This window comes from Leopardus geoffroyi, chromosome A3 (assembly GCF_018350155.1).
Source record: "Leopardus geoffroyi isolate Oge1 chromosome A3, O.geoffroyi_Oge1_pat1.0, whole genome shotgun sequence".
NCBI classification, from domain to species: domain Eukaryota; kingdom Metazoa; phylum Chordata; class Mammalia; order Carnivora; family Felidae; genus Leopardus; species Leopardus geoffroyi.
In genome coordinates, this window is record NC_059336.1 from 16350124 (window position 1) to 16368942 (window position 18819).

An 18819-nucleotide genomic window follows, 5' to 3' on the forward strand; every position below is an offset into this window, starting at 1 on the left:
ACCTCACCTCCCTGGAGTCCTGCCAAGCTGTCTGCTGAGGAGCTGCCCGATGGGAGTCTAGGCCCAGTGTTGGCAGGCTTCAAGAGAAGCCAGAAACCTGGATGTTTAAAACTGAACTCTCCTTAATTCTTAATTGTTGGCAACTAATTCGTATTCTTTCTCCACAGTGCATGTCTGGGCCCTGGACCCCTCTCGGCTGTGGTTTGCAGCACCTGCTATAGGCAGTGGGCTTCTGAACCTGAAGAAGGCTGGAGGGCAGGAGAGGACATAGGGTCCTGTGGTGTTCCAGGGTATCTGGGCCCTGCTCACATCTGCAGTGTTCCGGGGTACGTGGGGCCAGGTCTATGGGGTTCCTGGGGAGTCCATGGCCCTAACTATGCTTATAGGGATTCAGAGGGCTGGGCCCTGCCTGTGCCCTGGCATCCCCAGAAGACCTGAGCCCCTCCTGGTGACTAGGATGGTCTGGGTCCAGCTCCTGCCCGGGGGCTCGGAGGGCCTGTGGCCATGCTTCTGACTCCAGAGCTCCTGGGGACGGAGGTTGTAGCCCCCTTGCTCTTAGGGCCATGTCTGGGCCAGCCCTTTCCCTGGAGTCCTGGGGATAGGGTTTGTAGCATCCCAAGGATCATGGCCATACCTGTGGCCCTGTGGTCCCTGGGGGCGGTGGGCATCTGAGCCCTGTCTGCCATCCCACTGTTCCTTTTGGGGGAGACTGGGCCTTGTCCACAGTCCCAGTGAGCTTCCTCAGGCTCCCCAAGGTTCTGCGGGGTCCCTGGGGTCTGTGGCTGAGCCCCTGGTGGGTGTGGCGGCCGTACCTCCTGTGAAGGTCCGCTCCACGTAGTCGATGATCTGGTCATAGTCACTGATGATGTTGTCCCGGTGGATAATGACGGGCACCTCCTCCCCCAGGTTGAGCCGCATGAACCACGGCTCCTTGTGCTCACTCTGCGGCAGGCTCACGTCCCTCTCCTCACACGCCAGGCCCTTCTCGGCAATCACCAGCCGCACCTGCAGGCGCCAGGGTCAGAGCGGGGAAGGCGGGCGGACGCACGGGGGACACTCTGCCCAGGTGGGGTGGGGCATGTGGGAAGGGAGGTCAGAGGTCACACACAGGAGGGGGCACTGTTGCTTCCTGCTCATTCTTTGGGCAGGTGGACTCTCCCAGGGCCCTGGCGCCTCTTGGTGGGAGGAACACAGCCCTATCTGGGGCCGAGGGGCAGGGCTCCCTCATAGTTATGGGACTGGGTTTCACAGCTGGACATACCTGGGATAGGATTCCTGGCTCTGCTGTGTGTGTTTGGGCAGATTCCTTAAACTTCCTGAGCCTCAGTTTCCTCATTTGCAAAACGGAAGTATTAAAAGTACCACCCCAGTGTCTGGCACATAGATGGCACTCAAGTCATGGTTTCACTATTATGACTGGACACTCACCCTGGCCTCCAGGGGTACATCTGGCCAGGAAATTCATAGGAATTCTTATCATCAACATGATCGAGCAATATTTCTCACATTATTTAGGAAACAAAGCAAGGTGGAAAATAATTTGCCAACATCAGCTGAGCCTTTTATTGCCCCCAGACACTTTCCCATCTGGTTGTTGTTCACAACAGCTTCCCAAAAGAGGGTAGAACAGAGGCTATCTCCCTGTTTTTCTTGATGAGAAAACCAAAGCCCAGAGAGGGCAAGTAACTTACCCAAAGTCACACAGCAATTTAGCAGTAGACCTGAAACCGGAAACAGTGGGTCCTGACTCCTGCGGGCACCTTCAGGGAGTCCTGGGCCTGCCCCCTCCTTAGTCTTTCCCTATGTCTCTAGGGGGTCCCAGATGAATATTTGAGCTGGTAGAAGTTAATGGAGAGCCTTGAGGCTGCGGCCTGCTCCTGACCCAGCCCAACATTTCTGAGTTGGAAGATAATTAGAGATCACCTGGTCCAACTGTCCCCTGCTTGTGGACTGAGACTCAGAAAGATGACTTTTGTCCACATTCCCTAGCAAAAAGATGGCAAGAGACTCTACCAAAGGCTCCAGGGCAGGGGGAAGGGAGGGCATCCCTGAGCCTAGCAAAAGTGGTTCTCCTTGAGCATCAGTGTCCCCACACACACTCGGTTGGTAGCTCTTGGGACTGGATGTCCGCAGCCTCCCTCCCAGATGCCAGGAGTTAAGCACTCAGAAGGGTCAGCGTGGTGTCATAGTCGGACCTTGGACTCGGTGCCAGACTGTCAGTTCAAATCCCAGCTCTGGCACCTACTTGCTGGGTGACTTGGCTTTACATCTGTGTGCCTCAGTTTCCTCATTTGTCCAATGAGAGTCCCACTAGCAGTTCCCGCAGAGGGCTGCCATGAGGATTAGATACATTAGTCCCTACAGAACAGTGCCTGGCACCCCATAGGCATATTGTGTCTTAGCTACTTGCATGAGATCAGGTTCTGGAAGCTGACAGATCTAGACTTGAAGCCTGGCTCTGCTGCTTATTTGCTGTGTGATCTTGGACGAATTACTTGACTTCTCTAATCTTAGGTTCTATGAGATGAGGAATGTAATCCACTCCTTCAAGCTTGACATGAGGTTGAGATGGGATCATATGGATAAAGTCCCAGCACGGGAGGTTAATACATGGATTCTACCATCATTATTACACACACACACACACACACACACACACACACACACTCACCATCATGATTGGTGTCCTAGAGTACTTCATGCCCAACCCTCACAGCTAACATGAACACCTCTTTCCATGTGGGGAGGAAGAAGTAATTAGCCCCTGAACTCCCAATGTTCATTCACAGATTCGTTTGCTCCATTAGCCAAAAGCAGGTCCTACAGATGGGGCTGGGAGGTCCTCACCGTGGCTCTGCCACAGCAATGCTATTATGTGACCTTAGAGTGTCACTGCCCCTTCCCGAGCCTCCTTTTAATCATGAGTAGAATGAGGGCTGGACTCCACATTGGAGGAGCACCTTGCTGCCAGCTGACGCTACATTCGGACCACGCAGGAGACAGTGGGAGGAATGGCTGATTCTAAGAGAGGCGGAGGAGTTGTGGCAGAGAGAGAGCACCGGGGGTGGCATCTGTTGGGTCTGGGTGTGTGAGTGTATACGTGCGTGAGCCTGAATGTGAGTAGCAACTGCACGAGCGTGCAAGCGTGTGTGTGTGTGTGTGTGTGTGTGTGCATGTGTTCATGAGTGTGGGTGTGTATGGATGAGTGTCTGAGTATTAAAGCATTGTGAGTGCGTGTGCATTAGTGTGGATATGAGTGTGCATATGCACGTGTGAGTGTGTGTCCTTGTGTGTATGTGTAGGTGAGTGTGCATGTGTATGTTCTCCTGCCTGAGCCCAGGAGGGGCCCCAGAGCCATCAAGGCTGGAGTTTGGCTGGAGCGGAACTGCCCATTCCCTTCCTCCGGCCCATCCTGGCATCCTTGGCCCTGAACCATCGCACTCTGCCCAGCCATCCAGCCTCCAGGCCAAGCTGGGACCGCTGAATGGATGGAAACAGAAACCAAACCAGGCCTCTGTCCTTGACAGGTCCGGACATTTGGCCTTGCATCCTGGCAGGGCACCTGCTCCCAGGGACCACTCCCAGGTCCTGCCCTGGAACTCTAGTGAGGGTGCCAGATGGGGCTAGTGCCTGGGGAGGGGACTATCTTTAGAGATGTAACAGTTTTGCTTGGAGCTGCCTCAGGGTCAGGCCGGCAGGCGGCCAAGGAGACTTTCTCCTTTAGCGGAGCTGCAGGCCAGAACCATGTGCCATCCTGCGGGGGAGGGGAGTGTGGGAGGAAGGCAGGTCCAGGGGAAGGGCATGCAGTCACCAAGGCCATCTGCCTCTCTGCACCCTGGAGGCTGGACCAGCCTTGGTGGTCACCACTCAGTGTGACCAGACATCAGCCACCCCTGGGCAAACCATCTTCTCCGCGGGTGCATGGAATTAGCTCACTGGTGCTTCAGAGTCGGGACTGGCCCTCCTCACCAGGCGATTGCAATGGGCTGGCTTGGAGTCTGTGCCCAACCATTTAGTTGTTGTATGACTTTGTAAAAGACACTTAAGAGTCTCTGAGCTTCAGTGTATCTATCTCAAACATCCTTTTTTTTTTTTTTTTTAATTAATAAAAGGTGAAGGACTTAATAAAGGTGAAGGAGGGGTCCACACAGGGATCTGAGGAAAAAGAGTTCCAGGCAGAGGGAACAGTCAGCACAAAAGTCCTGAGGCAGGAGCGTGTCTGGCATGTTTGAAACACAATGAGGAGGCCAGTGTGGCTGGAACAGGGTGGGCGGGGAGATGAGAGGGGATGAGGCCCTGCACAGGGCATTTTAATCAAGACCCCAGATTCCGTGAATAAATTCCGTGGCTCCTTGAACTAAGATGGGGAAATCACATGTTTACTTTCAGTAATCTCATACTGACAGTTATCATTTTCTTCAATTATGAGTGTAGGCGACAAAGCATGGTAGTGTTCGCAGTGCCTGAAATATTGTCACCACAAGGCATCAGATACTTTCATCACTTCACATTGCTACGGTTACACTCATCACGACTTCGACACTACAGTGATCAGTCCTGCCACCAGGTAAGGTTATAGAATGGGTTAATCCAGAAACATATATTATTACATAATGAATTTGTTTTAAAAGGATGTCAACAGCTATACTTCGATTGGCTTCCCTTCTAGTAATGTTATGTATTTTACTTTATTTCATTAAAAGCATTATTCTGAGAAAGGTTCACAGGCTCCCCTCTATTGATGAAGAGGTCTTCTGTGACCCAAGGAAGGTTAGGATCCTGAGGTAGAGCCTGAGGCCATGACGAGGATTTTGGCTCTTTCCTGGAGGCACCTGGCGAGCCACTGCAGGCTTCTGGGAAGAATGGGGAGGTCTGCAGTTGCCACCTGTGAGCCTCTAGGGGTGGGGGTGGGGCAAATTGTCAAGGGCAGCGTGGACAGGGCTAGGAGCCAGTGCCCAAGAGCTTGAAAGGCAAGGCCCGGGTAGGAGGTAGAGATCACCCTCCATTCTCACTTCCTCCTGCCATGTCTGAGAGGGGCCTCTGGAAGACTTGCTCAGTCTTGGGTGTCAGGACTGTCTTCTGATAGGACCCTGACCTGGGCCTCTCACTCCTGGGGGCAGAAGGCTGGACCAGGTTCTCCCCAAAGGTACCTCCAAGAAAAGGGCAGACCCTGAGAGGATGGAATAAGGAAAACTTGAACAAGCTTGTTGCAGGAAGCCAAGGACGGCTCTCAGAGGCTCACCTTGGTGGAAATCACAACAATATAGCTAACTCCCAAAAAGGGCTTTCTCTGTACCAGGCACTACTCTAAGACATTCATGTGTATTAATTAATTTAATCCTCACAAAAAGCCTAATGAGGTAGGTACTAGTATCACGCCCGTTTTATAAAAGAGGAAATAGCCACAGAGACAGCGCTAAGTTGTCCCAAGTCACACAGCCAGTAAATAGCAATCTTGGTTTTTGAAAAACTGCCTGGTGTGAGGACAGAAAGATGCTCAAAGGGATGGGGACACACAGAGACAGGGTAATTCTTCCCTCCTGGGGAGGGAGAAATTCAAGTTGTATCAACATGTAGTCCATTTTCATGTGGAAGAAACTGAGGACCAAAGAGGATCAGGAACTACCTGAGGCCACAAGCTAGTGAATGAGAATGCCAGCACTGGATGCTGGTGTCTTGACTCTTGCCCCTTCCAGTCTCACCCTTCTGCCCCCTCCCCACCCCCAAGCCAAGGAGAAGGTGGCTGGGGGGCCAGAAACAGCCTCAGAAGCAAGCTAACATCTACACTTTGCATTTAGAACCCCCTTTGAACCCTGTGGCCTCAAATGATCACTTATGATGGTGCCTGAAAGTTCACTGTTAGCGTGTCATTTTTAAGGCATTGTGCGAAGTGTGTGACCATGCACGATCTCAGTCTTCACAGCCCTCTGAGGTAGGAACCGTTCCTCCTGAACACAGGAGGAAGCGGAGACTTACAGAAGTGAAGACACGTGCACAGTCACGCAGTGGGAAGTGGCACAGTCAGGATTTGCTCTCCTGTCTAGTAAATGTAAGTGCGCTTACTGGGCACTTTCTGTGTGCCAGGTGCTGCTCTAGGTGACTTAATGGATACATTTGCTGAATCCTCACAACAGCCCTATCCTGGAGGTGCTGTTATTATTCTCAATTTACAGACGTGATGCCTGAGGCATGAGAGGCTGAGCAACCTACCCAGAATTACTCAGTTGGTCAGTGGCAGAGTTGAGACTGAACCCTGGGCTGTCTGGCCCCAGAGTTTGGGCTCTGGCTCCCCTCACTGTCCTGCTGCCCTCTAGCTCTGGAATAGTCCCCAGATGTCCCATGGAGCCACCACCATTCTTGGGGGTAGGCTATTTTCTGCTATTCATGTACCACTAAGGACAGGCTTCTCAGATGCTCCACAAAGGGGAACTGCTCCCCGAATGCAGGCAGGGCCCTTTGGGGATGAAAGGAAGGAAACTCACCTGCTAAACTCCTACTATGTGCCAGACACTTAACATATGTCCATGTCCTCTCAAACCCTCAGGAATTCTGCAGGGTTGGATGCAAAAGTCCCTTTTGCCAGATGAGGATATTGAGGCACAGAGGGGTTAAGTGACTTGTCCAAGGTCAAACAGCCAGTAAGCACTCAAGATGAGAATGGAATCCAAGACCATCTGACTGCAGAGCCCATGCCTTTTCCACCAGGATACACTGTCTCTAGAACCCACCACAGGCCCCTAGGCAATGGAAAGCCCATGGACGGGGAGGCAGGAGGATTCCCAGGCTGGCCTGGTCACAAATGAGGTTGCAGTGAGCAGTCCCATGCCTGAATAAGGGGCTACCTGAGCCCTGAGTGCAGGCTGAATAGGAAATCTTCCATGGGGGCAAGGGGAGGAGCAGGAAGCTCCCTTTGGGAATGGTAATGGAAGGTACCATCCCTCTGTCCCCTGTCCAGTCCCAATCACTGGGGTCTGGATCCTGAGGTTCTGGATAGGAAGGTATTCTGAAATCTGGACGTCAGTCGGATACATCTCCAAACTCCCAGCAACTTGCACGGAGCCTGGCATGCAGTAGGTGCTCAGCAGGCATTTGTAAAATTTACGGATGAGTCCCAGAGTGGCCCTGGTTAACTTGACCCCTCCTTCACCAGCACTGTGGTGATATCACACCTATAATTATCAGAAACTTGACCCTGTGCCAGGCACTGCCATCAGCACTTCTTTTGTGTCACCTTATTTCACCCTCAAAATAGCCCTCTGAGAAAGGTACTGCCATTAGCTCCATTTTACAGATTATAAAACTGAGGCTTTGGAGTGGCAAGGCGACCTGTCTAAAGTTTTACAATGAATTACTGGGGAGGATGGCTCTTCCACTGGAGACTGTTTGGCCTCAGTCTATACTGTAAACTGGAGCTACTCAAAGGGGGATCAGTGGACCAGCTTTATCAGCATCACTGGTAGCTGGCTGGACATATGCAGCATCTTGAGCCCCACTCTAGACTTGCTGAATCAGAACATCTGGGGTGGGACCCAGCAGTCTGTGTTTTAACCAGGACCATGCAGTGATTCCAATGTATGCTCAAGTTTGAGTACTGCCAGTCTAGAACATGAAGTTATACTGCCTTTTCAACAACTCTCTCAGCAACTCTGAGAAGGGCTGGGAATTAGAAGTAGCTGCTATTATTATAATTATTGTTATCTCATTTTCCAGATGATGAACGGAGCCTGGACCAAGACTCAAACCCAAGTCTTTTGGCTCCAAGGCCCTTTCTCCTTACGGAACCTGTTTCTCTATCTGGAAAATGAATGAATGGAACAAAAGGATCTCCCAGGGAGAAGAGGAATCCCAGGGTCTGACAATGGGTGCCACTTGGAACCCAGCAGCACACGTTGTTGGGCCCTGGCCATGGTGCTGAATTCGTGCCCCACTGACGGACAGCCGCCTAGGGTGGGAGATTGCGCCCCTAGAGGCGCCCCTGTCACAGGCGCTGTGCCTGGCCCTCGCCCCCAGGAAGCGGGAACCCTGATACTCAGCATCAGGCTGGATTCCCAACTGCGACCCAGCTCAACTGGGTCTGCGAAGGCGCTGAGGGGCCCTCTCTGTCTTTAAGAGCAAAACAGATTTTAGGGGCCGAACTGAGCTTGCCTCAGGAGATGGGTTAACTCCTTTCTCAGCTCAAGATAAGTGGGGGTGCGGGAGAGGACCAGGGACAGACCCTTCAAGCCCCAGCCAGAGGAAGGCTCCCAGCTGGGCAGAAGCTGTGATCTGGAGGGCCTGTCGTATCCAGGACAGCAGCGTGGAGGGAGGCCCACAACCGGGCTACCGGGGCTGGAGGCTGGATCCCAGGAAGCGCTCCTCCTCCCTTCCCGCAGCAGCCGCCCCCTCCAACAGGCCGCCTTCCCAGCAGTGCCCATTCCCTTCCCCTTGCCTTTGTCTCTCTTCTCAGCCCTCCAACAGACCAGGTCTTTCTGGGAGGGAAAGAGGCAGAATGGATGTTCCCAGAATTGGGGACGGTGCTCCTGGGGCCCAAGACAGCGCCAGTCACCTCCCTGGAGAGCGGCCCAGCATCCTCCATCCTCCGGGTCCCCGAACCCCCACATCCCACCCTCCAGCCTCTCACCGGTCCTCGGACCCCTTCCTCCTCCTGAATCCCCTCCCCCAAGCCTCCTCGCTACTGGGTGCATCCGGCTCCCCTGCTCCCTTGGGCTCTACCTTCTGAGAGCTGAAGGACTGGGTCCAGTGGTACAGAACCAGGCTCTCCTTGGGCCAATGGGCGGGGCTGGCCGCCTCGGGCGCGTCGGGGGCCTCCACCGGCTTGGCCGCATCGCTCTCCAGCGCCGAGATGGGCCACCAGCTGCAGTTGGTGGGGGTCAGGTTGTTGGGGGTCGCCATGACAGCCCGGAATCAGAGGGAGGAAAGAAGGAGGCTCCGCGGCGGCGGCTCTCTCTCGCCCAGCATCACATGGCCTCGCCGAGCCTGCCCCTCTGCTTCGCTCCCTCCCTCCCCTCTCCGTGAATGTCATTACTCGCTGGGCAAGTGGGGGAGGGGCGCGGGGGATCCCGGGATCTCCTTCCCTCCTCCTCCCCTAGGGACGCCCCTGGCCCCTGCTAGAAAAGCTACCAGTCCCCTCCGTCAGGCTCCGTGGAAGGGGTGGAGGAGCCACAGGAGAATGGGCCATGTCCCCCAAATAGCTCATATCTGGCCAGCCACCTGCCAAGACTCCACCATTGTTAACGCATTCTGACTCTCAGTCTTCCAAGAGGCAAATACCTCTTAGGACACCTGGTGTTATAGAGACCCATTCCTTGTATAAATCAGTGTCTGGAAATAGCTTTTCTCTCTTTGGAGCTGTTGTTTCCTAGCATTTCTCCTGAAGGATCTCTAAGGGCAGAGGGGAACAAACTATGATATATAGAGCAAATGCTTACATAGCACTTGCCGTGTGCCCAGGCTTTACAACCATCAACTCACTGAGTCCTCACAATAATCCCATGAGTCTCATTTTACAGAAGAGGAAACTGAGGCACAGAGAAGCTAAGTGACCTTGCCCAAGGTCCCCTAACTAGTAAGCGGTGGAGCCGAGATTCGAACCCAGCCTGCCTGGCTCCAGAATATATGCTCTTAGTGATAAGGTCATGATACTACAATAATGATATAAACAACAGCACAGTAAGCTTTTTATCAACCCAAGCACTTTATACGCATCATCTCATTCATCTGCACAATAATCATTTTTACTAGAGGAGGAAGGTGCTCAGAAATGTCAAGTCATTGGTCCAAGGTCACATCTTCACCCAGGAGACTGAGGCACAACTACAGGAGCCCAAGAAAGCCTGTAATGCCCTGCTGTCACTTAGTTTATGCTTAATATTCATGGGAGTTTCATATAAAATTCCCTAATACACCCGTGCTTCCCTTGATATAAATATTGTTTTAATTTATTTACCATTGAACAAATAGATGCACCAGGGAGATAGGCTTCTCAATTTGCCCTCCCTCCCTCATGTGATGCTACCAAGCAAGGACTCCTTAGCACATCATCCTTTCAGATTGATGAGCATGGCTCTTGAGGAATCAGTGTCCTTCCTTCTACCAGACAACAAAAGTTCTGTGGTCCATGGGTTTCTCTTTTTTGCTTTGGCTGCCAGGAGGCTTGGAGCTACATTTTCTATATTAACTCCCAGTTGCCACATTAGCCTCCCTGGTTCGGCAACTTCTTTGTCACCCTTTCAGGAAATTTTTATTCCTTCTTTTTCCTCCAAGTATATTGTTGCTCATGATTTGGTTTTACAAAGAAGGATATGGTGTGTCTTGAGGGAAAATTCAAATGTCTGAATTCAGGGAAGTAAGACCTTAGATATTCCATCAAGGTGAAAAATCTGGTCCCTGTAGAGGCTGCTTTTAGGCAACAGACTAGAGCAATGGAATGTAGAGCGAGGCAAAAGGGTCACAAAAAGAGTGACCACCGAGCTGATGCAAACAGGTTCATTAAACAAGCCACCGTGAAACAGCCATAGGCCCTAAGAGACCAATTGCAACCAGGCACAGTTCCTAAGGTTACCCAAAAAGGACAATTGCATACATCCCCATAACTCTTTTACTCCACCCTATAACTTTAGCCCCTCGCCACCACCTCTCAGCAGTCTCCCCTTTGCTGTCTCACAAGTGCTGCCTTGCAGTGTATTAAATAAACTTTTATCTCTTTTGTTCTGCCTTGGGTGAATTCTTATACCACCAGAGCCATGAGCCCCCACCCTACTGGGATGCCCCACAGTCCCTATCTGGGTCTTCAACCTGAATGCATACAGGTGTCCATGCCACAGCAGTTACACCTCAAATGTGTATTCCTTCGCTCAACAAATATTCATTGTGCACCCATTGTGTGCTAGTCACTTCAGTGGTATCAGAAATACAGTGAAAAATAAGACAGACACTGACCTGCTCTTTGCATTTTTCACTTAGCAACATATCTGGAAAGAGTTTCCTATCAACACAGATCCAGCCCATACTAACAGTCTGCATTGTATGAACGCGCCATAATAAATGTAACAACTCCTATGCCACATGTGCTGTTTCTAATCTTTTGTTATAAAGACAATGTTGCAGGGACACCTGGGTGGTTCAGTCAGTTAAGCCTCTGACTCTTGGTTTCAGCTCAGGTCTGACTTTAGGGTCTAGAGTTCAAGCCCTGAGTTGGCCTCTGCGCTGGGGGTAAAGCCAACTTACAAAACACACACACATAAAAACCACACACACAAAAAACAATGCTGCAGTAAAAATCCTTATTCATACGGATTTGTGCACATGTTTGAGTATAATTTCTACGACAAATTCCGATAAGTGGAATTGCTAGACCAAAGAATTTGTCTCTTAGGGCGCCTGGGTGGCTCAGTTGGTTAAGTGTCTGACTTCGGCTCGGGTCATGATCTCGCGGTCTGTGGGTTCGAGTCCCATGTTGGGCTCTGTGCTGACAGCTCAGAGCCTGGAGCCTGCTTCGAATTCTGTGTCGCCCTCTCTCTCTGCCCCTTCCCCTCTCATGCTCTGTCTCTCTGTCAAAAATAAATAAACATTAAAAAAAAACAATAAAAAATTAAAAAAAAAAAAAGAATTTGCCTCTGTCAAAGTTCCCTCGGAAGAGGCTATTCCATATTACACTCCCCACTAAGAATCCACAAAAGGGCCATTTCCCTGTACTTTTCCAACCCAGCGTACTGTTAAACTTTTTTGTTTCTTTTTGAATCTCTGGGTAAAAAATGGTGTATCATGGTTTTTATTTGCTTTTCCTTTTTGAGTTTTTATTATAAAAAATTTTCAAACAGGGGCGCCTGGGTGGCGCAGTCGGTTAAGCGTCCGACTTCAGCCAGGTCACGATCTCGCGGTCCGTGAGTTCGAGCCCCGCGTCAGGCTCTGGGCTGATGGCTCAGAGCCTGGAGCCTGTTTCCGATTCTGTGTCTCCCTCTCTCTCTGCCCCTCCCCCGTTCATGCTCTGTCTCTCTCTGTCCCCCAAAAAATAAATAAACGTTGAAAAAAAATTAAAATAAAAAAAAATGTTCAAACATATGACATAGCAAACAAGACAGCTCAATGAATACCCATATATCCATCACCTGAATATAATCATTGGTTAAAGCTTGCCATGTTTGTTTAATTAAGGGAGGAGGGTTTGAAGTATTTTGAAACAAATTATAGGCATCATGATACTTCATTGGTGAAATACTTCAGTATTACATAATTTATATCTAGCATAGGTCATTTTCTCACATAAACAACACATTTTTCACATTAAAAAAATTCACAATAAGGCCCTGATATCTAGTTCATACTCATGGACCAGAATGATCTTCATAGTTTGTTTGAACCAGGATCCAGTCAAGGACCATGCCATGGATTCTGTCGTTACTTCTCAAGTCTCTTTTTGAAGAATGGTTCTTGTTTCTTTTTATTTTTTTTTCCCCACGGTGTTAACTCACAGAGAGACTAGGCCAGGTGTCCTGTAGAATGTTCCACTTGGGGGTCTGATTGGTCACTGTTCTGCCCTTTAACTTGTCATACTCTCCCTTGTATTTCCTATAAACTAGTACTTGGGTCTAAAGGGAAGACTAGATTCGGGTGAAGCATTTTGGGGGCAAACATTTAATCATTCCTTCGTGGGTGGTGCCAGGTGCTTCATTTTGCCTTGTGTCAGGAGCTCCATGATGTCTTGTTGTCCCGCTATTAATGATGCCAAGTTGGATTTGAGGTGGTAACCACCCCTCTCCATGTTTAAATGCCCGTTTTGCCTCTTCTCATCAGGACCTTATGGGTATCCGGTTTCTCCTCCATTGATGGTCCTTGGCTGAATCAGTTATCAGAGGCTGTAAAAATATTTTCAACTTTGCCCTTCTTTCTTTGAGTTTCATTAAGTCATAAGTGAAGTTGACCATCTTTTCAAATGTTTCCCATCCATTTTAACTTGTCCCAGTGAATTGTCTGTGTTTCTGTGGGGACCCGGGCAATTATACCACAATGTGATGAGTGCTGTGCTAAGGTAAGGACTGGGGCTGTGGTAGAGTCAGGGAGGGACATCTGCTTGTCCCACTTGCCAAGAAAAGCTCTCAGGAGCCATGGCTCTCAGTATGGGTTTCTGTGAAGCAGATCCTGAGACAAGAATGCAAGGACAAGCAGTTAATTTGGGAGAAGGAAACCCTGGGAGGGCAATGGCAGGATGACACAGACAAGAAAGGCGGCCTTGGAAGGTATATGTTCAAGCAAGTTAGCACCATGGGCGCCTGGAACTTAATCCCGCAGCGAAATTCTGAGGCTGGTGTAAAGCCCCTCCCGAGGAGGAAGAGAGCCAGGGTATTTACGCACTGAGTCCTGCCAGTCCGTTGTTAGAAGGCTGTTCCTTGCAGGGCGTGTTAATTCCCCAGCACTTCAGGCCTGCCCCGCAGTCGGCAGAGTGGGTTCCCGTGTCTACAAAAAGCCCTCAGACCATAAATGTGGGTGCTGCCACCTGGGGGTCAGCTGGTGTGCACAGAAATGGTGAAAGTACGGGACACAGGTAGGTCACTATCAGCATCTACTCAGGACGTCTAAGTAGAGAATTTAAGAATGAGGAGGAATTAGCCAGATACAAGAAGATGGGGAAAGGGATGCGTGTTCCAGGCAAAGAGAAGAGCAGGGACAAAGCCCAGAGGTGAGAGAGAGGGTAGGGTGTTCCAGGGACCCGTGGCTGTTCATCTGGCTGGAGACAGGGGTCACAGTTGAGGCTCAGTAGTCATGCCAGGCCTGGTAAGCCACATTTAGGAGTTATCACATCATGCTAAGGGCACTGGGGTGTCACTGGAGAGTTTGAATCAGGAAAATAACATTCAGTTTGGGTGCCAGGAATCTGAAAAACCCTGAAATACATATACTGACAGTCCAGTGTATGAATTCACACTGGAGACTAGCTGTTCCTTGTCAGTGATGGGATTGCTTCTGCCCTTCTTCCGTGAGAACTAGGGATGGACTCAGGCATCAAGGGGTTGCCATTGAATGTGAACTCAGTGCACAGCGAGATGGAGAGCCTGACGGAACTTTTTCACTTGGGTCTACCACTGGTATTATAATATGTATGTTATTATAGTAACAGCTTTGAGGGTTTTCCATATGCCAGACACTGTGCTAAGCACTTTTTAGTCATTATCTCAGTTGAGGTGGTATCGTTACTATCTTGATAACACAGATGGGGACATTGATGCTTAGGTGAATGAAGTTATTAGCCCAGGTCAAGAGCTAACATCCAAGTCCATAGAAAATGGAGTTCTAAGGGGCGCCTGGGTGGCGCAGTCGGTTAAGCGTCCGACTTCAGCCAGGTCACGATCTCGCGGTCCGTGAGTTTGAGCCCCGCGTCAGGCTCTGGGCTGATGGCTCGGAGCCTGGAGCCTGTTTCCGATTCTGTGTCTCCCTCTCTCTCTGCCCCTCCCCCGTTCATGCTCTGTCTCTCTCTGTCCCGAAAATAAATAAACGTTGAAAAAAAAATTAAAAAAAAAGAAAATGGAGTTCTAAGTGTCCACACAATAGGGGATTAGATAACTTAGAGTATGTTCATACCATGGAATAATTTATATCTACCAAATGAGGAAGGTTACAACTTAAAGGTTACAATTAAAAACAGGTTACAATTATATAAGCTACTCTAAAAACTCTATTTAGTTTAGCTTACTATAATATTTAAAACACAAAAAGAAGAAAAAGCAGGTTGCCATAAAATACATACAATTAAATTTTAAAGTATATAAATTATAGAAGGATATTCAGTAAAAGTGGTTTACATCACAGTGAGTGGAGATGGGCAAGAGGAGATCATGCGTGCTTCTTTTTTTCTTTGTTGGATCTTCCAGTCTTCCTTCTATTATGGACTGAATTGTCCCCCCACAAAATCCCCATGTAACTGTATTTGGTGATGAAGGGGCTTATTAAGGCTAAAGGAGGTCAGAGGGGTAGGGCCCCAATCCTTTACAAGAGCAAGAGATACCAGGGATCACAATCTCCTCAAGCAAGCACCAAGGGAAGGCCCTGTGAGGACATGGTGAGAAGGGGGCTGTCTATAAGCCAGAAGAGAGGTAGAATCCAACTCTACAGGGACCTTGATCTTGGACTCCAGCTTCCAGAACTGTGAGAAAGTACACTTCTATTGTTTAAGCCACCCTAATTGGTGGCAGCCCGAGCAGACTAATACAGCTACAATAGAAGTACTTTATTTATATCTTTCAAAAATAATTTGAAGTTGGTTTTGTTTTTTTTGTTTTGTTTTGTTTTGTTTCTAAAGATACTGCTTGATTTCTCCCTCACTCCCGGGGGCAAGCCAGGCCTGGGAAAGGAGAAGGAATTAACATGGTCTAAGTGTCCTTTCACCGGACACTTTACAGAAATCCTATGAGAAGAGTTCTAATGTCCACACCTGACAGATGGGATCACAGAGGTTCAGGAAACACGAACTGCCTGACCCCAGTCACCATCTAGGATGAAGCAGAGCTGGGGTCAGGATGCAGGTCTGTCTGATCTATCCCCAGATATACCTGAGCCTCCACACACCACTGCCTCCATATATAGCAGATGCTGAAAGGGCCCTGGCTATGGGCGGGGTGGGGTGGGATGGGGGTGGAGCACATCCTTTCAGCCTGTAAAGATCCCTCAGGAGATTTTGCTTCCAAGTTTTGGGCAGGATGAATGGTTTTCCTGGGAGTTAGAAGTCACCTGAAGAAATGTGCTGTGAAAAATCCCAACAGTGGGGGGCGCCTGGGTGGCTCAGTCGGTTAAGCATCGACTCTTGATTTTGGCTCAGGTCATGATCTCACGGTTCATGGGATCAAGCCCTGAGTTGGGCCCTGGGCTGACAGTGCCGAGCCTACTTGGGATTCGCTCTCCACCCCTCCCCCACTCAAGCGCACATGATCTCTCTGCCTCTCTCTCAAAATAAATACACAGATTTTTTTCTTAAAAAAAAATCCTAACAGTGAATGCATCTAATATCTGCATCTGTTACATCAGGGCCTGCTGACTCAGGAAGCTACCAGGGTCCCAGTAATGCCCTAAGGGTGTGGCGGAGACATGGCGGGCTGGGAGGGCACATGCTCCACCTGGTGCACAGCTGCTCCTTGTTCCAGCCAATTACTCCCACGGTGGATTGCAACATGGCTGCCAGCTATCCCAGGTTTTCAGGAACCTGGAGATCCAGATGATCACACGAAATCTCTCCTTTTAAAATGTGTTGAGAAAAAAACAAAAACAAAAACACTCGCTGGCACAGAAATAACAAAACATATTTGTGGGTTAGATCAAGCCCTCGCATTGTCAGTTTGCAGCCTCTGCATGAGATCATTTTTGCCACAATCCTAGGGGCAGTATGTTAGTTAACAAAGCACTAGCTACTCTAAGAGATAGATTGCCAAATCACAGTGACTTTACACACTAGTTTATTTTTCACTCACATGAGGTCCAATTAGCAGCAAGTTAGGAGAAGGGCAGAGAGTTCTGTTAACCCTCCCATGTGGCTTCCAAGATCACCCAGGCATTGCTATCCAGTGGGCATTTAATATCCAATGGGCAGACAGTGGAGAGAGAGAGCAGAGGACATTGTGGGAGGTTTTTATGGGTAGCAGCCCTCCTCACTTATGCCCTTGTTCCATTGGCCAGAACTCAGTCATGTGGCTGCCTCACCTAAATGTAAAGGGGAGCTGGGAAATGTAGTCTCTGTGACAGCCTGTGACAGCCAGTTTTCAACACAAACTGTCCTATAGACTGCGTATGTAGACCTCTGGGGTAGTTATCCATCTCTGCCCCATGCAATTACCATCACCTCCATTCTATAGATGAGGAAATGAGCCTGTGACCTGTGAGAAGTCTCGAACCAGGAGCACGGTCTTTCTGACTCTGATCCAGGGATCTTTCCTCTACCCCAGTGTTTCCCAAAGTTGCCATTTCATAAGTCATCCATGGCACTTGTTAAACACTCAAGTCCCTGAATGTTCAGGGGAGCATGTGGTAACCTGTATCTGTATCAGGAATCCCAGAATATTCTTCCCTCAGACTCCACACCAGGGGCTTTGCCTCAGAATCATCTAGGGAACTTTGTGGAATGCTCATCTCTTGGCTCTAACCCCTAGAAATTCTGATTCAGTGGGTCTGCAGGGAGGTGACCTGACACTGACATTTTATTATTCTCCCAGGTGATGTGCAGCTAGGGCTGGGAACCTCTGCTCCCACAACAAATTAGGCCGGTCAGGTTTTCAAACTAAAGCAGCAAGAGACAGAGACAGAGACAGAGAGAGAGGGAGAGAGGGAGAGAGAGAGAGAGGGAGAGAGAGAGAGAAAGACAAGTGAGTCTCTACCCTGAGAATCAACATTTTAAAAACTCTTCACATGATTCTAATGTGCAGTCTAGGTTGAGACATTGTCAATAAATGGACCAGAAGACTGAATCAGTCAATTTGGGGTAGGCCAAACTTTCTGTATTTTTAAAGCTCTTCCAGGGTGTTATGATACCACTGCCCTAGGGCTCTGCTTCTCAAAGTATCCCCTGAAGTATCAGCATACCTCTGGGAGCTTGGAAAAAATGCAGAATCTCAGGTTCTATGCCAGACCTGCTGAATTAAATCCCCAGGAGATTAGTACACACATTAGTGTGGGAGGCACTGTTCCAGGCACACAGGCTCTTTTTTGGGAGGACAGCCAATTAGGTCCTCCAATCAGGGCTGGCTCATCTTCTCTCTGTCCCCATCCACCCTCCTGAAGCTGCAGGAAGTTTTCTAGTGTCACTAGCATAATCTGTCCTCAAAGGTCTGGGCCTTGCTGCCCCCATGCCGTGACCATCTGTTCATGGATACTTTGTTTAGTCTGGGCATGCGCATGGTTTGATGAATCAACAGGGGACTTGCAGGCCTATTCTGCCAGGGAAGGACATCACAGATGCTGGGATTGGGGGCAGACCATGGGATTGGGTGCCTCCCCCGAAGATCTAAAAGCTCTTTAGACCTGCAGGTTGGAGATAAAGGCAGACTTGTTTTGTGAGGTTCTGGGACCAATCAGAGGAGCCTACCGGGAGGGAGGATGTAGTTCAATAGAGGGAAAAGTTTCAAACGAGTAGAGTTCAAATCCAGGGTAGTAAACTTCCTGTTCTCTGAAGAGGACAAATAAATGTTGAATGGCCTCCATTCAGGGGCACCTGGAGGGAACCTCTGGATTGGATGTGAGCTGGAAGGAGAACTCTCCTCAAAGCTGAAACCTGAAACACGCAGGCCCTCAGAGGCTGGGAGGCTGGGTCAGGAAGAGCTTGGGGAACAAAATGATTCAGGGTTTTACTGTGCCAATCATGCATGAAGGTAGTTTGCTTAAACACAAATGACGGTTTCTGCATGAAATAATTTCCGTGTCGGTCTCCACCAGTTTGAAAGCTGTGAGGTCAGTGGCTGGGCTGCCTGTAGAGTCCACAGCACCTGGCACAGATACAGCAGCACCTGTCCAGTAAGTATGTGTTAACTTAAACGTAAATGGCTTAAAGTGAGCATTGATCTATTTGTCTCTTATTGGTAATTTCTGTGCACTGTGGGACAATTTGGCATCCTTTTGTGCCCTTTAAAACACCTTTGTCAGGTGTTCAAATTGTCCATTTTTTCTGCTTCCTTTCTCATTAAGTGCTAATTCTTTTTCATACAGCTTGGACGTGCATGGCATTCTTTGTAATGGCAAAAAAACTCAAATATCCTAAATGGACCACAAAAGGGGGTTGTTGAATCACTCAGGGGCTCTCTTCCCACAAAGCCCATCCAAACAATCCAAGTTAAGAACCTCTTATCT

General features: G+C 49.4%; 1 protein-coding gene across 5 annotated transcripts in view; it reads right to left on the bottom strand.

Annotated features, from left to right (window-relative positions):
- The window catches only part of GDAP1L1 (ganglioside induced differentiation associated protein 1 like 1), a 51570-nt gene that overhangs the window by 18300 nt on the left and 14451 nt on the right, over positions 1-18819 (bottom strand). For 2 of the 5 annotated variants that reach the window (XR_006703157.1, XM_045444518.1), the window contains exons 1-2: positions 8713-9024; positions 813-1005 (exon numbers count right to left, since the gene is read on the bottom strand). Coding sequence is in view for 4 of the 5 variants with exons in the window: in XM_045444518.1 (XP_045300474.1) it covers positions 813-1005; positions 8713-8892 (373 nt within the window). In the remaining variant the exon portion in view is untranslated. Of the gene's footprint in view, positions 1-812; positions 1059-8712; positions 9025-18819 lie in introns of those variants that run through there. The other 3 variants (XM_045444520.1, XM_045444521.1, XM_045444519.1) reach the window with 3 other exon arrangements.